The following is a 17309-nucleotide window of genomic DNA, read 5'->3' as shown; positions in this document are numbered from 1 at the left end:
AGGGACAAAAAAAGGGCAAACTGAGGACACAGTGGGGAGGCTGAGTAATGCTGAGAATCAACAAGCGATCAAGATGTGAAGGCCAATAAAGAATAAGGGTGGACAGTGCTTAGTTATAGCCTGATTCTAGCCACACAGCCTTGTGTATTTACCACACACACTATTCTTTTTTTCCAATTTATTTTTCAGTTACAGTTGACATACAATATTATATTAGTTTCAGGTGTGCAACACAGTGATTAGATATTTATATAACTTACAAAGTGATCACCCCATAAATCTAGTATCCATCAGACACCATACATTGTTATTTCATTATTATTGACTTTATTTCCTGCGCTATACTTCACATTCCCGTAACTATTTTTACAACTAGCAATTTGCACTTCTTAATCGCTTTTACCTTTCTCACCCACCCCCCCACCCCCCTGCCATCTGGCCACCATCAGTTCTCTGCATCTACCACACCTACTATTGTTCCACAAGGATAGGGGGACACAAGTTTCTAAGTCACCATCTATTCACACAAATCTGTTTACCTTTAAATTACTTCAAAAGGACATGCATTAACAACCTCTTGATAGAAATAGGTACAAAACTGCCAAACTTGTATTTTTCTGACCCGTCTCCCTCCCAAATCTAGCTATAATTTTTCAGTTAATTACTTTACCCCATATTCTTTTCTTAAACAAATTCTACACTGCGTGGATGGGGCCAGGAAGACTAAAATCTTGGTAATATTTAGTCCTTTTTCCCACTTTATGCTATCCAAGCAACCCTCCTCCGCCTGACACTGAAACATCTCTGTACTTCGTAACCTTCACATAAACAAGTGGGCAGATCCTTTTTAACTAGATACAAAAACTCCTGCTTCTTTACTTCGCCCTCCCTGCTCCTACCCCCCCAGACGCCCTCTTCTGTCTGCAGGCCCAGTTACCACCCTTCATGACACACGCTGACTGTGATTCTATTCTACAACAGGAAAATTCACGTGTCCTTAGAACCTAAACTCAATCGTTAATAACATTGCAGGACATGTGTATAAAGATGTAGTAATGGAAAAAGTCTGTTTATCTCATTCATTCTTATTAACTCACCATATACCTTCATACAATTTTACAGATAAAGGGAATTCATAGCTTATTTAGTCCATGTCCCTCATTTTTATGGATGAAAATTTAGTCCTATGATCATTTTGTGACTAGTTTAAATTTAGATGTCAGGCAAAGAAAAAGAGTGAGATTTTTTTATTTTCAGTTCAGTATTTTTCCTACTAATTATACTACTATTTACATCTTTTGATTGATAGAGTCCCTGAACTTTAATTCTATTTTTCACTTTTTAAAAATATGAAGAAATCTAAACACTACAAATTTAAACTATAATTTAAACTGTTAATTAATCCCTTATAACAAAAGCAATCTAAAACTCAGCTCACCGAAAAAACAAAAGAGCTGATTCATCTTTATAGGAATTTGTATTTTTAACTGCATAAGGTAGGGTGAAAAAAGTATTTGTATAACAAAACAGGCCATACAGACAAGTTCAAGAGAAGAGACATTGTCAGTATCAAATCTTAAAAGAGAGGCCGAACATTTTCTCTTTTTCTGAAAACCTCTTTACTAAGAAGTATTATATCTATCTTAATAACTATACAAACACCACTTAGGTGAAGTAGATTTTTTTACACTCCATTGCCCTAGAATTTTGGGAGGGGAAAACTGTTTCTCAAAAATTATCATTATTTATCCTGTCCCTTTTCAAGATATGCAGCTGAACTAAGATTGAACACGGCACCTTGAGCTGAGCTGCCTCCCGGATGGCTCAGTTGGTTGGAGCGCGTCCTCTCAACCACAAGGTTGCAGGTTCCACTCCTGCAAGGGATGGTGGGCTGCGCCCCCTGCAACTAGCAACGGGGACCTGGAGCTGAGCTGTGCCCTCCACAACTACGATTGAAAGGACAACAACTTGATCTGGGAAAAATCCTGGAAGTACACACTGTTCCCCAATAAAGTCCTGTTCCCTTTCCCAAATAAAATCTTAAAAAAAAAAAAAAAAAGACAGGCAGCTGAAAGGATCTACAAGCCTCTAATCACACTGGCTGACAAATGTTTCTATACATTGAAAATATTACTCCTGACAACTCTTTTCTCTTGTCTTACCTTTGTTGAAAGTACTTTAAACGTGCTCTGTTCTGGTATTATAGGATGAAGAAGACTCAGTGTCAAATTGTAATCCTCTCCAGAAGGAAGTTTCACCAAAGCAGATAACTAATGAACACAAAATTAGCAGAAAATTTTGTAAGTTTATATAATGAAGGGTAAAATATTTAAACTGAATATAATTATAGAATTGTTACAGATTATTTTAAATACTTTTATATGGAGTATCAGTTTAAGGACCTCAAAATAATCCCTTTTTTTCATCTTGTATTCTTCACATGGATTCTCACATACATGATTAAATAGCAGAAAATAATGTTTCATAATACATATTTAACATTTAAATCTCAAGGAAACCCAATATACAAGAGCAAAATGATATAGTATGTAGGAAAAAGTATTCATATGCAAATCATCTAGTTCTATCACTAACTTAAATATCTATCATAACGTTTTCTCCGAAATGATAAGAAACCTAAATATTAAAAATCATACTCATTTGATACAGTTAGTAAATTCTACATATAAATCACATAACTAAGTAGACCTTTATTCATGAAGTATACCACCCAAATGCAATCAAATCACGTATCTTACTAGTATCTTTTATATTTGTCAACCAAGTTCTGCTTTGAATTCCAAATCTCAAGAAAATAATGCACATTTAGCTATAACCTATAGTATACACAGACTCATCTCAAAAATTAAAATGACTCAAATTGAAAAGCAAAACTTTAGATTTTCAACAGCATTTTCCACGTTATTTCAGGAAGAAATGACATATCTGATAAACTGCTATGGATTACTCTGCAATATAATATTAATATATTTGCAAATTAAAAGTATTTAATCTCAACATAGAAAATGGTTCAAAGACTAATGACCTCTTTTTCTGAAAATTCCACATTTACATTATTCTTCTGAACATTCTTGATCATAAGGGTAATGATTACTTGAGATTCTGTCTGATACCAGTCATACCTATTAAAAAAGAAAAGAAGAAACTTAGAACTTCTACTTTTCTTAAAGTTGCTCTTTTACGTTTTTGTCAAGATAAAAACTACAGCCTAATAAACAACAAGAGCTCCACCTTGAGGAACAAAATAGCAAAGCAGCTGTTGATTCACGGAAATAATTGTATGCAGCTAATTTCCTAGGATCTGTACTAATGGAAGAGAACAGTAAGGCAGGTGATCTCCCAAACCTTTTCACTGCATTTAAATTCTTCCATGATTTTCTGGGTTCTGACATATCTCTAATACTGTTGTGCTTAAGCTAATGTTAAAGATGAAATTTATTTTAAAAGGCTAACAGTTATTATATACCACCAATAGTTTTACACTCTCATTTCAACCTAATACTACAAGAAGCATTTCTATCCCGATTTTACAGATGAAAAAATGTAAGATCAGAAGGTGAAGCAATCGGCCAGTCAGTGGCAGGTATCACACTGGTCCCAGGTCAGCCTGACTCCACACTCCAAGATCTCCTCACTGAAGCTGGGGGCCAACTGCCCTGAACTCAGGGAGCAGAAGCGAATGAGCTAAAATTAAAATAAGTTTAACTCATCCTGCCAGGCACAACAGTAAATACAATATCTTCCTTCAATCTCAAGGTACGTGGGGAAACTAGTGTGGCTGGAGATTCTGTTTCTTTCCCAAAGAAAGCTGTAAAAACGAAAGGATCCTCATTTTCAAATTAGACTAACTCCATGAGGGCAGAGCTATTTATCCAGCCACTATTACTCTCCAGGACTAAACACAGTGCCTGGTACACAGTATATTTATTAAATCGATGTTGGGTAATTTAATGCTCCAAACACCATAATTATTTGATGTTTGTGTCCTACCTCTCCTGCTGCCACCAAGCTAGTCCACGTTGTCTACTAGGTACTTACTTGGACAGTCATCCTGTATCTCTCCAGAAAGAATTGAATAAATTATTTTAACACTTCCAAGCCATTTTAGGTAATTAAAATGCACCTTGATTACAAAAATGAACTTTAAGAGTCTCAGTTTTCCTTTGAAATTCAGTGAGGATACAAAGCTCCAAATCAATGCTTTGTGTTTCTGTTACAGTCCTAAAGATGTAAGTTGTATACGTGACTAATAAATAATTAAAAATAAATTCAAACATTTGCTAGGTGCTTATTCGTTATTTTAACTGCTGCCCTCAGCAATAGTCACTTTCAGCTCATGCAGAATTATTATAAGAAAAATCTACTCAAAATACAAAAGGCAGTAAAGTTACAATTCTATCAAGCCTACTACTAACTTATTTACTTGTGTATTAATAACTTAACTGGAAGAGACTCTTCTTACTATTTGAAAAAGTGACATAACATGAAACCAGGCGAAGCAAGTTTAAAATAGAGAAATGACTTAAACTTACCTTGATATAAATACTAATACTAATCAGTAAACAGCCTTACAATTAGGTTTTCTATGGTATAACACAACTTTTTAAAAAACTAAGAAATACTTAAAATCACAGGGCAAAGACTTGATTACTATTAAACGACAGGGTTTTTTTCCCTTCAGGCATATTTACGTGTTGTTTTATGAAACAGAAACACTTACTTGATTTTTGACTGATGAGTCCGCTGGGATGCAGACTGATTTTGCCAAGTTGAAAAAAGAAAGATTTTTACAAGTTAATTAACTAAACATTAAAATGTATGTATTATGAATCTACCCAGTGCTATAGTTACTTTGATATGGAATAATTACATCAAAACTTCCTTCAAAGACAAAGCAGGGTATCCACAATTGTTAAGTAATACAAGGCTTCACAAAAAATTAGAATATTCAGCATTTTATAATTTTATGAGTTTCAATTTCAAAATGATTTTTTTTCCCTAAAATAAAAAAACTCAGAAAAAACAGAAAACTTTCTAAAGGTATGACTAAAATACATTCCATTTAAAATGTCCAGTTCCAAGGTTCGGTAACCCTCTAAACTGAAAACAGTAACATTTAAAAACCATTTTTCAGAATACTGTATATGCGTCAACATTCAGGCTTAACAATCGCAACAAACATTGCTCTGGAACATAGGAAGGAAAGTCTCCAAGGAGCCTTCCTCATAACATCTTAAGTGGTTTGTGGCCTCTCTGCAACAAACATTTCACCCTGCCCATCATGAAACAAAGTGACTCCTGACCAACACATACTTTCCTAAGCTCCATGTGTGCCAGTTAAGAGTATGTAAATCTAAAGAACTTGCCCTGGGTTGTGGTCCCTAAGTTGTTCTTAAATAAGAAAGGAAGAGATGGGATGTAGAAGAAGCAAGTAAAACCACTCAAGAGATCTGAATCTAACTCCGCTTTACTCTCCAGTGTTAACTACTGAGAAATACCTGAATCTAGATGATGCCAAGTGGAGATACTAACTAGAATGGATTATTCCAGTTCATCTTGGTACCTAGATAAAACTAGACTGAACCACAGCAGTGAAAACATGCACGGCAGCTAAACTGCTGTTTGTGTTACGAGGCAGTCTTTGTTATCGAAACACCGTTCTGTTGTTTTTCAGGTCTAGTCTCAATCCCAGGTATTGTAAGACCTGGACAAAAATACTAGCAGGTAGGGCTGGCCCAGTGGCTCAGGCGGTTGGAGCGCCATGCTCCTAACTCCGAGGGCTGCCAGTTCGATTCCCACATGGGCCAGTGGGCTCTCAACCACAAGGTTGCTGGTTCAACTCCTGGAGTCCTGCAAGGGGTGGTGGGCTGCGCCCCCTGCAACTAAGATTGAACACGGCACCTTGAGCTGAGCTGCCTCCCGGATGGCTCAGTTGGTTGGAGCGCATCCTCTCAACCACATGGTCGCCAGTTCAATTCCTTGACCCCTGTAAGGGATGGTGGGCAGCACCCCCTGCAACTAAGATTGAACACAGCACCTTGAGCTGAGCTGCCTCCCAGATGGCTCAGTTGGTTGGAGCGTGTCCTCTCATCCACAAGGTTGCCGGTTCGACTCCCACAAGGGATGGTGGGCTGTGCCCCCTGCAACTAGCGACGGCAACTGGACCTGGAGCTGAGCTGCACCCTCCACAACTAAGACTGAAAGGACAACAACTTGAAGCTGAACGGCACCCTCCACAACTAAGATTGAAAGGACAACAACTTGACTTGGAAAAAAGCCCTGGAAGTACACACTGTTCCCCAATAAAGTCTTGTTCCCCAATAAAAATCTTTAAAAACAAACAAACAAAAAAATACTAGCAGGTGAAGGAAGCTTTTAAACACCTCCCCCATCTGTCATGCCTAGGAATAAGGGCACGTCTGGAGGTATGGAGTAGCCGTATGGAGTAGCCAGCCAGGGCTCACTCCTGGGGATGTTCAAACAGCAGTCTGCGCATGCGCAGAACTGGCCTGATGCCCACAACAGCCTGCCTAACGGAGACCAGCACTGTCAGACTCAGCTGACACATGAAGAAAGCTCAGAGGATAAGTGACTTTCTCAGTGTCCTAATTCTAGAAGACAGATATGCAAATCTTCCTTTAGAGATGAAGGAAAGATCAAAAAGGTTAAATAATTCCCCAGGAAGAGTAAGGACCACACACATCACCTGACTTCTTGTCATTTTAGTTCTTAAATATGTAGATGATTACTGCTAAAAACCACTGGCCCTAATTTAACCATGTGTGTTATACCTAAGTTGGTTAAACCTAAGTTATATAAACCAAAGTTGGTTAACATAAATAAAAAAAATATCTGAACTCCACCATAATTTGTAATAACCGAAAAGACTTGAAAATCTTCATGTTCGAAACAGCATAAAACTGAATTAGACTGAAACATTTCCAAATTTTAGTTAATTTTTGTGTCCTAGTATACCATAACAAGCCCTGCAAGTGCTTCCAAGGCAGCAACTGTTTAACTTAAATGTGATGACTTTTCAGCAGAGAAGAAATAATCATCCTGAGCGTACTAAAATGTAATACCAAATCAACTTGAATCACACACACACTAAATGCATTAAAAGAGACCAATAATTTTTATGAGTATAAACTTCTCTATTATTTATTTCACCAAAAAATGGTATTTCAGTTACTGAAAGAACAAGTACTTAATTGTAATTGCTTATTATTTAACTGAAAGATCACTTTGAGTTCTCTCTCAAATATATACAGTAATAATATAATTAAGTAAAAACATGAAGGATAAAGACTTTGGACTTACCACTGTGGACTGTGATCCTATTAAAAACATAAGAAGGAAACATTTTCAGGTAACAGTACACTTAGAGGCAAAGCTGCATACGTGATTTCTATGGCACAGACATAATGATTAAGCAAATCAATTCCCCATACCTTCCAAATAAAGGAAAATTGTTTAATTTTGCATCCTGGAGTCATTTTAGACTCCTTAGCAATTACCAGTAATACCACTGCAAAACAAATTCATCCAAATCTCCCTTTCAACATAACAAACTGGGTGAAAATCAGAATACCTTTGGAAATCCCTATCTAAGGGAACATGTACTACTTGTAAGTTATTAAAAACATATTTGTTTAAACCAAAAAATGTCAAACATTTACTTTTTTCAAGTGAAACACCATGGAAACCTACATACATACCGTTCTGCGCTTCTTGACACCTTTTAATCCACACAATGAAATCAGCATCTGCACCTAGAAAGAACAAACCGACTGTAAAACCACTCATCTGCACCACCGAAATCTTCACTCAACAAATACTTACTGAACACCTATGTTCCAAACAGTGTTCTAGGCACTGAGGATTCAGCAGTGAATTAAGCAAACCAAACCATGTCCTAACAGAGCTTATAGCAACCCTAACGTTATAGCTATAAATACACCATTAGGTTTAACACTTAGTTGTTCATCCTGAAGAATTTTCAATAAAAACAATTAGCTTTAACCAGTGAACCTTACTGTTTCCCAGATATGATCATCTACATTTCCCTTCACCCCTTCCCTTAAAGGAGCTTCCTCTCACACAGCAAAATCAGACCTGAAGCAGAGTCCCACTATGCCATCGGTTAGGGAGGGGTGGAGCCCTGGTAACCGTCAGCTGGGCTGAGGTCTAGCAGCTTCTCTCAACCCGTTTGCTCTCCAGTGCAGCTACCTACCTATTCTGTCTACTACTCTCTCAGTGGCTCTACTTGTTACCATGCCTTTCCTATCAACACCAAGAAGCATCTTCCTACTTTGTGGAGTTTTGTTCTCTCTCCAAGTCCTATGGCATCTGGGAACTATAGACGGTGAACTATATATTTACAGATAGCAATGTGAACATATACATAAACTATTCACTTCTGAAGACTCAGAACAATGACAATGTCTAAACAGTTACAGGGTTTAATAAAATATAATGTTAAGAAATGTTAGTATGTAGGGTGTCCGATGGACACTTGTCTCATTAGGGAGACCACCTCAGTGATGGTGTAGATGCCTGATCACTGCATTGTACACCTGAAGCTGAAGCTGAACAATAATGAATGTCAACTACAATTTTATATATATATATATATAAAATTGTAGTTGACATTATATATATATATATACATGTATGTATATGTATATATAATACATATATGTATATGTATTATATATACATATATGTATGTATATATAATATATATACACATATACATATATACACATATTTACAAGAAGCGGAGTAAAGTATTAGGAATAGAGACAGTGGAAATGTAATGGCTCTGTGCGATGTCAGAGGGATAGTGGATGGGGGAGGGGGGTTATCACTGTGTGAGGGATATAAATGATAAATGTCTATTACATGGTTTTGTGCACCTGAAAGTAATAAAAAAAGTTATATACATATATACATATATGTATATATATATATAAAGAACGTTAGTAAAAGTATTCTTGACAAAAGTTTACTAATTCAAGCTAATTGCAGGCAAGATGATTCTGAAAAATAAACGGTAATAAAAAAGTTATTAAAATGAAATTCTCCCAAAAAAAGTAATATTTTAAGTTATAAAGTTTTTACCCTGTCTGATAATAATGGAAGCCTAACAGTTTAACATCAATTTTTCCTGAAATTGAATTAAGACTACTTTGTTTCTAAATTAAATATCCTCAACAGCAATTTTACCAAAGACGAGACACCTTCTTCTAAGGCCACCTCTGAAATAATTCTAAGATAAAAGTCAACAGCATGATAATAAGATGCTACTCAAGGATGAAATACAGGAGGGAACTTCCTGTTGCTCTACAAAGATAAGGAATAGGGCTTAGAAACCAGAAGACGGAATGACTCATGTCTCTTCAGGGTTTCCACACATGTATCAAGGAACTAGACAAGGCGACTCTAGCATTTGCTAGGAGTGCAGATGTGCTGGCCGCCCACTGAGTAGCCGTGTTATTCACACAGCACCCCGGGGATAACCAAGTTTGAGACCCACTCCTATTGCCTAGCTCTCTTCATGCCTGACTTGTTGGTTCCATTTGCCAAGTAGGGCCTACGCGCTTTCCCGGGTAGGTCCACAACAGGAAAGCAAACATTCAAAGCAGTGCAGAGCAATGTTTCAAATGAAACCCTATCATACCTTAGGACAGGTTTCTGGAGCTCAGCACTACTGACACTTTGGACCAGATACTCCTTTGCTGTGGGGACTGTCCTGTGCACTGCAGGGCAGTTAGCAGCATCCCTGGCCTCTACTGGATGGCAGTAGCACGGCCCTCATCTACCCGTCATGATAATCAAAAATCTCTTCACACATTGCCACACGTTTCCCAGGGAGCAAAATCAAAATCAGGGAGTCAGGAACGATGCTTTAGAAAACTGTGATAACACAGCATTGTAAGCTAAAATGACAGTACACAAGTAGGATCATGTAGTTTACAATTATCTAGGTTACTTACAAAATCTGTCTTTTAGCATTTAGCAGATTTTTTTATTCTTGGCTCTTACAATTTTGATAGGTATGCAGATAGCCTACTGCTCTGACCATTTTCATATATAGATATCTCCTGCTTTTCAAAAACGTGCAGTATGTCACTTTGCTTTTACGCAAGACTCCATTAGTACTTGTTTCCGTTAACTGAACGAAAATCCAAGTAGGATTCTCACTTTTACGCAGAAAGCAAAAATGGCGTTCAGCGTCTGTGTTGCACGAGACATTCCAGAGGCAGTGAGCACCCCAACAGAGAGCGGCCCCTGTTGCACGAGACATTCCAGAGGCAGTGTGCACCCCAGCAGTGAGAACGGCCCCTGTTGCATGAGACATTCCAGAGGCACTGTGCACCCCAGCAGAGAGCGGCCTCTGTTGCACGAGACATTCCAGAGGCAGTGTGCACCCCAGCAGAGAGCGGCCCCTGTTGCATGAGACATTCCAGAGGCAGTGTGCACCCCAGCAGAGAGCGGCCTCTGTTGCACGAGACATTCCAGAGGCAGTGTGCACCCCAGCAGAGAGCGGCCCCTGTTGCACGAGACATTCCAGAGGCAGTGTGCACCCCAGCAGTGAGAGCGGCCCCTGTTGCACGAGACATTCCAGAGGCAGTGTGCACCCCAGCAGAGAGCGGCCCCTGTTGCACGAGACATTCCAGAGGCATGTGCACCCCAGCAGAGAGCGGCCCCTGTTGCACGAGACATTCCAGAGGCAGTGTGCACCCCAGCAGTGAGAGCGGCCCCACCAAGCTCCTCCCCCAGGAACTACACTCAGCATCAAACTACCTTGCTCTGAACTGTGTCTGTGAGCATCTGGGCTTTATCTCAATTTATCTTGTCTGTTAGCAAGATGTGTCCTACGGTATCAGAAAACCCTAAGAGAAGTCATAAGGGTGTTTGTGCGTTTAGCGTAAAACTCGGCATAATGAAGCGTTTGGTCATGATGAATAAAATGAAGACATTCTGTGTGTGTTGAACTTGCCCGCATCCATCATTCACACTATTTACACTCAGAAAGAAACTTGAAAGCTGCAGAAGTGACTAGTGGTTCTGCTAGTATCAAAGTGGTCTCTTTAGCTGACATCCAGTAACGGATAAAATGGAAAGTCTATCGTTTGAGTGGATTGATGGGTGGACAAAGCATGATGTTGGGTTATCTTACACTTAAGGAGAAATCAATCTTTTTAATAAGGAAAACTACAGAGTACAAACATTATTTCTACTTTATACAGGCTGTGTATTTATAATAATTCCTGCTTTTACTACATGTTAGTATTATGTTAGACGTTATGTGTTATTTGGTATGATTTAGTAGGTTATTTTTTTGGTCCGGGAATGCTCAAAATGTTTTGGATATAAATGAATGGTAATTACTTCTTCGCTTTACACTATTTGACTTACAAAAGTTTTCAAGGAGTCACTATACTTTCAGTTGGTGGGAGAAACCTGTATTTCTCTCAAAAAGATCACATTAAAAACTCACAAGATCTCAAAGTTCCTTGTTTCTTCTGTACCTTATCACAATTTACCTAAACTTACACTTCATTTCTCAATAAAAATACACACTGTAAGATTTCCTATTTTAGCAATCTGAATAGAACAAAATGAAGACTTCTGAGACAAGAGCAAATTAAACTTTCACTTGTCCACTAGAAAAAAATAAAACCAGACTACGTAGAAGCAGCACATGAGTGTCTACATTAGTTTTTAGCTACTAATGGTAAAGTTTATCTGCGATTTAAATGCTAAAAGGCCAACCTCATCAATATTTAAGTAAACTCAAATTCTGCCATCAACACAATATACCACTAAAAAGGGAAAAAAGAAGGCATTGGGTTTCTATAATTAAATTGAAATTACACTGACAAAATTCAGATATGGTATTTAAGATACAGACAAATAATGAATTAGTTTATTAACATATAATTCCAATACTTACTATCTAATTTCTGTCCTTCTGCAAAAGTTTCTAGAGCAGCAGCATAGTTTTTTTCATGGTATTCACATATCCTGCATGAGCATATTAAAAACAAATACCACACACACAAGATCATGAAAAACAGCCTTCTTTCTAATTAAAATATCCTAGCATTCTCTATTAAGAATTTGAGTATATATTAATAAGACAAGCGATGTTCTAAACTATTCTACATAACATCTAGTATAATTCTCATTAATATCCAATTTTGGAACTCGTTTCAGAAGGAATTTCTTGAGTTTTAATTGTATAGACTTGCTTATTCCAAAATATAGTTACAGTAAGAAACTAAAGAAGTTTCTTAAAGAATAAAGTCACACTTATCAACAGAAGTGAGCTGGGATATAAAGTACACAGGTACAGAGTTTTCACAGCCTATCCAGCTTGGTTGAGAAATAAATGTTCTCTAGTCAGTTAAAGAGAGTAAATGCCAAATGATGGCCAAAAAAGGGATTTCAAATCCATCGGTTTCATCTATATCTTGCAGTTACTTCAATCGTCACTACTTTTAAATACACTAACTACATATCTCCTATCACATACTACAGTTAATAAAATAGAAGCACAAATTTTATTTAAAATTGAATTCTATCTCAGCTATAAAATGTATAAATACAGAATTTGCTATTTATATAAAGCTTACCATTAATTCATTGAACAAACTAAACATCTATCTATCGTCCAGACCCAACAAGAAGAGGAGTTAGTTACTGCATACCCTTTTCTCAGCACAGCAGTGGGATTATTTGGATTAAGTTCAAGAGATTTCTTTGCATCAGCAACAGCATCTGTATATGAAAACACAATGTTTTTTAGTCAGTTATTATGGATCCTAACAAATATTAACTAAAATTTGAATCAGTCTTAGGTTTTTAAGTTGGTGAAATGGACAGGTGGTTTTAAATTAGGAATAGCAAATCCAAGATATAATTCAATAAATATTAGCGTCATACCTTCCTGTTACCCTAATATTTAACTTCCTTTTTAAAGCTCTTCAGTCAAAGAATAAAGCTCTGTCACAAAGTTCACCCTTTTTTATCATTAACATCATTTACGCAATTTGACTCAAGGTATTTAATTTTGCCCTACCCAGATTTTCTATCCAGAATAAGTTACACAATAAAGAAATACATTTTTTATTTAAAAAATGCAAATAAGAGCATTTCATTTAAATACTCAAAAACAGTACATATGCTATTGTTAGCATATCCAATAACCACAAATGAAATCTGTATACATTTCCCACCTACTGAAGGAAGAACAATACCCATAAAGTTTACATGGGTGTTCCTCAACACGATTTTTATCACATTTCATCTACTTCGCCTTTTATCAAAGACCAATTTAAAAATCCTCAAAGATAATCTCTATTTTATTTGATTCAACATATCTTGGGCAAAACTTGTAAGCAACTCATTACGAAGAGGCAATATACTCTGTAAGGAACGTTACCATGGTAATTCCCAAGAAGGATGTGACAATAAGCTCTTTGACAATAATACTGTGCATCGTCTGGTTTCTGTTCCAAAGCCTTAGTCAGCTCCTACAAAAAGAAACACGTTGAGTGTAAGTGTTTTCTGAAAGGCACTGAATTCTAATGAAACCTGATTTTTAAACAAATAAACTACAGTCATAAGCTATTTGGAGGAAAGGTAACAGGGAAACAAGCTTGGAGCTTTCCTTTGCAAGAGGATCAGTATCTCCATTTCTCTCCCCCCCACCCCACCCCCACAAAAGCCCACAATCTAATGCTATCTATGTAAAGCACTTAGCAGTTCCTGGCCTAGAGGAGGAACTCCATTAATGGTAATTATCATCACCTCATTTATTCTGAAGAGTTTAGCTGATATACATTGACCATCACAGATTTTCTCCTTCTAATTTGGAGAAGACTCAAAGAGCTTGCCGAATTTGAGATGCCTAGAAAAATGTGAAGCTGTCCAATAGAAAAAAAACTGGAAGTTAAATCTAGAATTCAGGAAGAGTAATAGAATCAATACACAATCAAGCTTACTCACCTGGACCTGCTCTATCCTCTGTGAATGGCAGACAACCCTAAGAAAGCCCAGATGCCAAGCTCATACATAGCTACTATCAGCTGACCAAGAGTTAACATTAGCGAGAGGCAGTTTTTGCCACCCTGGGCATTCACCTATATAATGATGCAACAAAAGATAGCACCAAGGTGAGGCCAAGGACGAATGCAAGCAAACAGGAACAATCTGGTTCTACCCACACACCCTAGGAATCTGGAAGTCTTCTTTAAAAGGTAAAATTATTTCAACAGCCACACACTGACTTTATTTTAACCTAATAGTGTGATTCTCACAAAGCAATGAATACTGTACTTGGTAATCATACACCTAAAATCCGATCTATCTAAAATCCAAACCACTTTTTATCATCTTCACCCTATCGCCCTGGTCCAGGTGGTAATGAAAATCAGATCTTGTTGCTGTGTCCCTGCTCCAACTCGCCGTCTTTCCAGCTGACTCAGAGCAAAAGCCCACGTCCTTCCAACGACCTAGAAGGCCCTTCTCGCTACGAAACCCTGCTGTGTCTTCGATCTCCTGTCTCACTACTTTGCCCTTGCTTCTCTGTTCTAGCCACCATGGCCTCCTTGCTCTTCTTCAAACACCAGCAGGACTCTGCGCCTGCCGCCCCCTCACTGCAGCACTCGTCCCCCACACGTGCAGACTCGTTCCCTCACTTCCCGGTTAGTGAGAAGACTGTGCCAGAGACAGGATTCGAATCCAGGTCCTGACTCTAACTCAGATGTCATCCACTAAACAGCACTGCCTCTTGGTGATGTTTCTTTACTCCAAGTTTTTTTCATACACCATCTGACATTTGTATTAAAATGCTTTCTAATACTTTGAAATTCCTAAGTTAAATGATACCGTCTTGCATTAAGCTTTCAATTTTGAATACAGCTGACAGCTACTTACCTAGCTACTCAAATGTATCATCAAACAAAATTTCTAGCCTCTCCTCAGCAAGAAAACAGATATACTGTGGGTCGGCAAGGCTGCTACAGACTATATCAATATCTGGGTCATCAATTCAAACAGTATTTTTAAACACATATTATATAACAAACATAAGCCAGATGCTGGGGATACAAAGGTAAGTAAGATTCCTTTTCTTAAGCAGTCAGGTAAAAACTTCTGAATTTCAAACAACTAACTTGCAAATGACCTTTAAAAACACAAACCAATTGTTGGTTAAGAAGGACAAGTTATGGTGACTCAGTTAAATAAATTAAGCAAGTGACTTATTAAGCTGTTACTAAAAGTTACCAAAAAACTATTGAGCACAAACTAATCATTATGATAAACAAACTTAGTAAGTCATGAATAAAGCATAATTTCTTTTCAGTAAGCAATATATACAGAAGATGCCAAAAAAAATGCACGTTTAAGAAAGGGAAAAACTATTAAAATTGTAATAATATATACAGATACCAAAAGATGAATACAAGTCACGTTTGACTTCTGCAATTATAAGAGGTGCTCAAAGTGGTTCCCATCAGCGTCCAGACACTTCTGATTACAGCAAACTACTGCTTGAGCAACATTGACCAAAGTGTCCACTTATATACAGTTTTTTGGCACCCCGGTATAGTAAGACCAGAAAAAGTGAAGATAAAATAATGCGTTGTAGTTGTAGTCACTGCATCTGACTTCTGGCATGTTTTCAGAGTTCTACTGTTTCTGTGACAACAGTCGCTGGCTGCTAGAGCACAAAGGGATTTAGGGAGGGATCTCAAACACTTCAGTGCCAGCACTTGAATCATAGTGGCAAAAGGCTACTTACCACAGACCAAGGTGAAACATACTATAAACACGTCCCAAGACAGACTTACTCACATAAAATGAGTTATGTTACAGTCACCCAAGTTATAGTTCTCAAAAATAAACCTGATTAACTGTAAAAGATAATTATACTGAAATCATTACTAAGATAATGGAAAAAGACTTACCCAGAATAGGGGGGGAAAACTGCTTTTTAAGGCATTAAAACTGTTTAAGACTTGGATCTTAGAAAACGAATTTCTAAATCCTTAAAATGTTAAGCTCAACAAGGTAACTGGTTGTTAAGGTTAAAAGCAAAAGCAGACTGCTCAGACTGACCGACCATCTGAAGACCTTCAGCTCTGGGTAACTCAATTCGATTCCATTTTCTGTTTTCCTCTAGCCACAGCTAATCCCCAATCACGGATAGTAAACAATATGAACCCTTCTCCCTTCCTAAACTACCTAACACCGCTGGAGAAAAAACCCGTAACCATGCAGCACTGCTACCAATGTGCATTTCTGCCAACCAGCTGTCCTCCCCACAAAGCTATCTGTGGTCAGCGACCTCCAGGTCAGCTCCCACACTGTTCATTGTATCACACATCTCCCATCCTACCCCTCCTCCAGAGGACGGCCAATGCACTGAAACCAGACATCACTGCTAAACTGTCCACCCCTGAGCAAGTTACTCTCTTTAGCCTTGGCTTCCTTGTTAGAACATGCAAATACCCACCTCGAAGTTGTTGCAAGAATTATGGTAAGAGTCATTTCACACATTTGAGCACCTACCACATCCCAGGCACTACACTAAGAACACAGTGGTAAACAAGGAACACAGAAGTCCTCCTCTCTCGATGCTTCCATTAGGGCCGAAATTAAACAGCGTGGTCAGAGAAGACAGCTTCTCCAAGGTGACATCTGAGCTGACATCTAAAGTGATGAGCATCTCCAAGAAAAACATGAGCTAGATGAAGAGCGAGTACATTTTAGGCAAAAGGAAGTGCAAGTCCAAAGACCTTCCAACAGGACTGAGCATGACACATCCAAGTAACCCGAAGAAAGCCAGCATGGCTAGAACAGAGAGAGGAAAAGAAACTACAAGCTGCTTATCTCACGGGCCTCTTACACTACTGGGCACCTTACATTACTTACCTTCGTAATAACCTTTTCAAATAGGTTCTATCTTAGAGACACGAATTCTGGTCCGGAGTGATAAGAGAAATGTACCTGAGATTACACAGTTATGAAACCAAGATTTGGACACAAGCAGTCTGATTCCATGCCTATTAAAATCAATTGTGCTGTATTTATACAATGGAATACTACACAGCAATGAAAAAGAACTACCACTTCATACAATTATATGAATGTATCTCACATGTTTAAAGCAAGACAGAGAGCCTACACTCAGCGGATTTTGTTTACATGAAATACAAGAACAAGCAAAACTAACCAATGGTGCTGGACGCGAGAATAAGGATTGCCTGGTG

The 17309-nt window shown here is 37.9% G+C and overlaps 1 protein-coding gene across 2 annotated transcripts in view; it reads right to left on the bottom strand.

Moving 5' to 3' along the window:
* The window catches only part of SUGT1 (SGT1 homolog, MIS12 kinetochore complex assembly cochaperone), a 50028-nt gene that overhangs the window by 30887 nt on the left and 1832 nt on the right, over window positions 1–17309 (bottom strand). For both annotated transcript variants that reach the window (XM_019755296.2, XM_074329346.1), the window contains exons 3-10: window positions 13475–13565; window positions 12741–12810; window positions 11984–12054; window positions 7740–7793; window positions 7342–7358; window positions 4742–4776; window positions 3047–3143; window positions 2163–2270 (exon numbers count right to left, since the gene is read on the bottom strand). In XM_019755296.2, the coding sequence (XP_019610855.1) occupies window positions 2163–2270; window positions 3047–3143; window positions 4742–4776; window positions 7342–7358; window positions 7740–7793; window positions 11984–12054; window positions 12741–12810; window positions 13475–13565 (543 nt within the window). The remainder of the gene's footprint in view (window positions 1–2162; window positions 2271–3046; window positions 3144–4741; window positions 4777–7341; window positions 7359–7739; window positions 7794–11983; window positions 12055–12740; window positions 12811–13474; window positions 13566–17309) is intronic.

This window comes from Rhinolophus sinicus, linkage group LG04 (genome assembly GCF_036562045.2).
Source record: "Rhinolophus sinicus isolate RSC01 linkage group LG04, ASM3656204v1, whole genome shotgun sequence".
Taxonomy (NCBI): Eukaryota; Metazoa; Chordata; class Mammalia; order Chiroptera; family Rhinolophidae; genus Rhinolophus; species Rhinolophus sinicus.
This window is presented reverse-complemented; position numbering and strand designations above follow the sequence as displayed.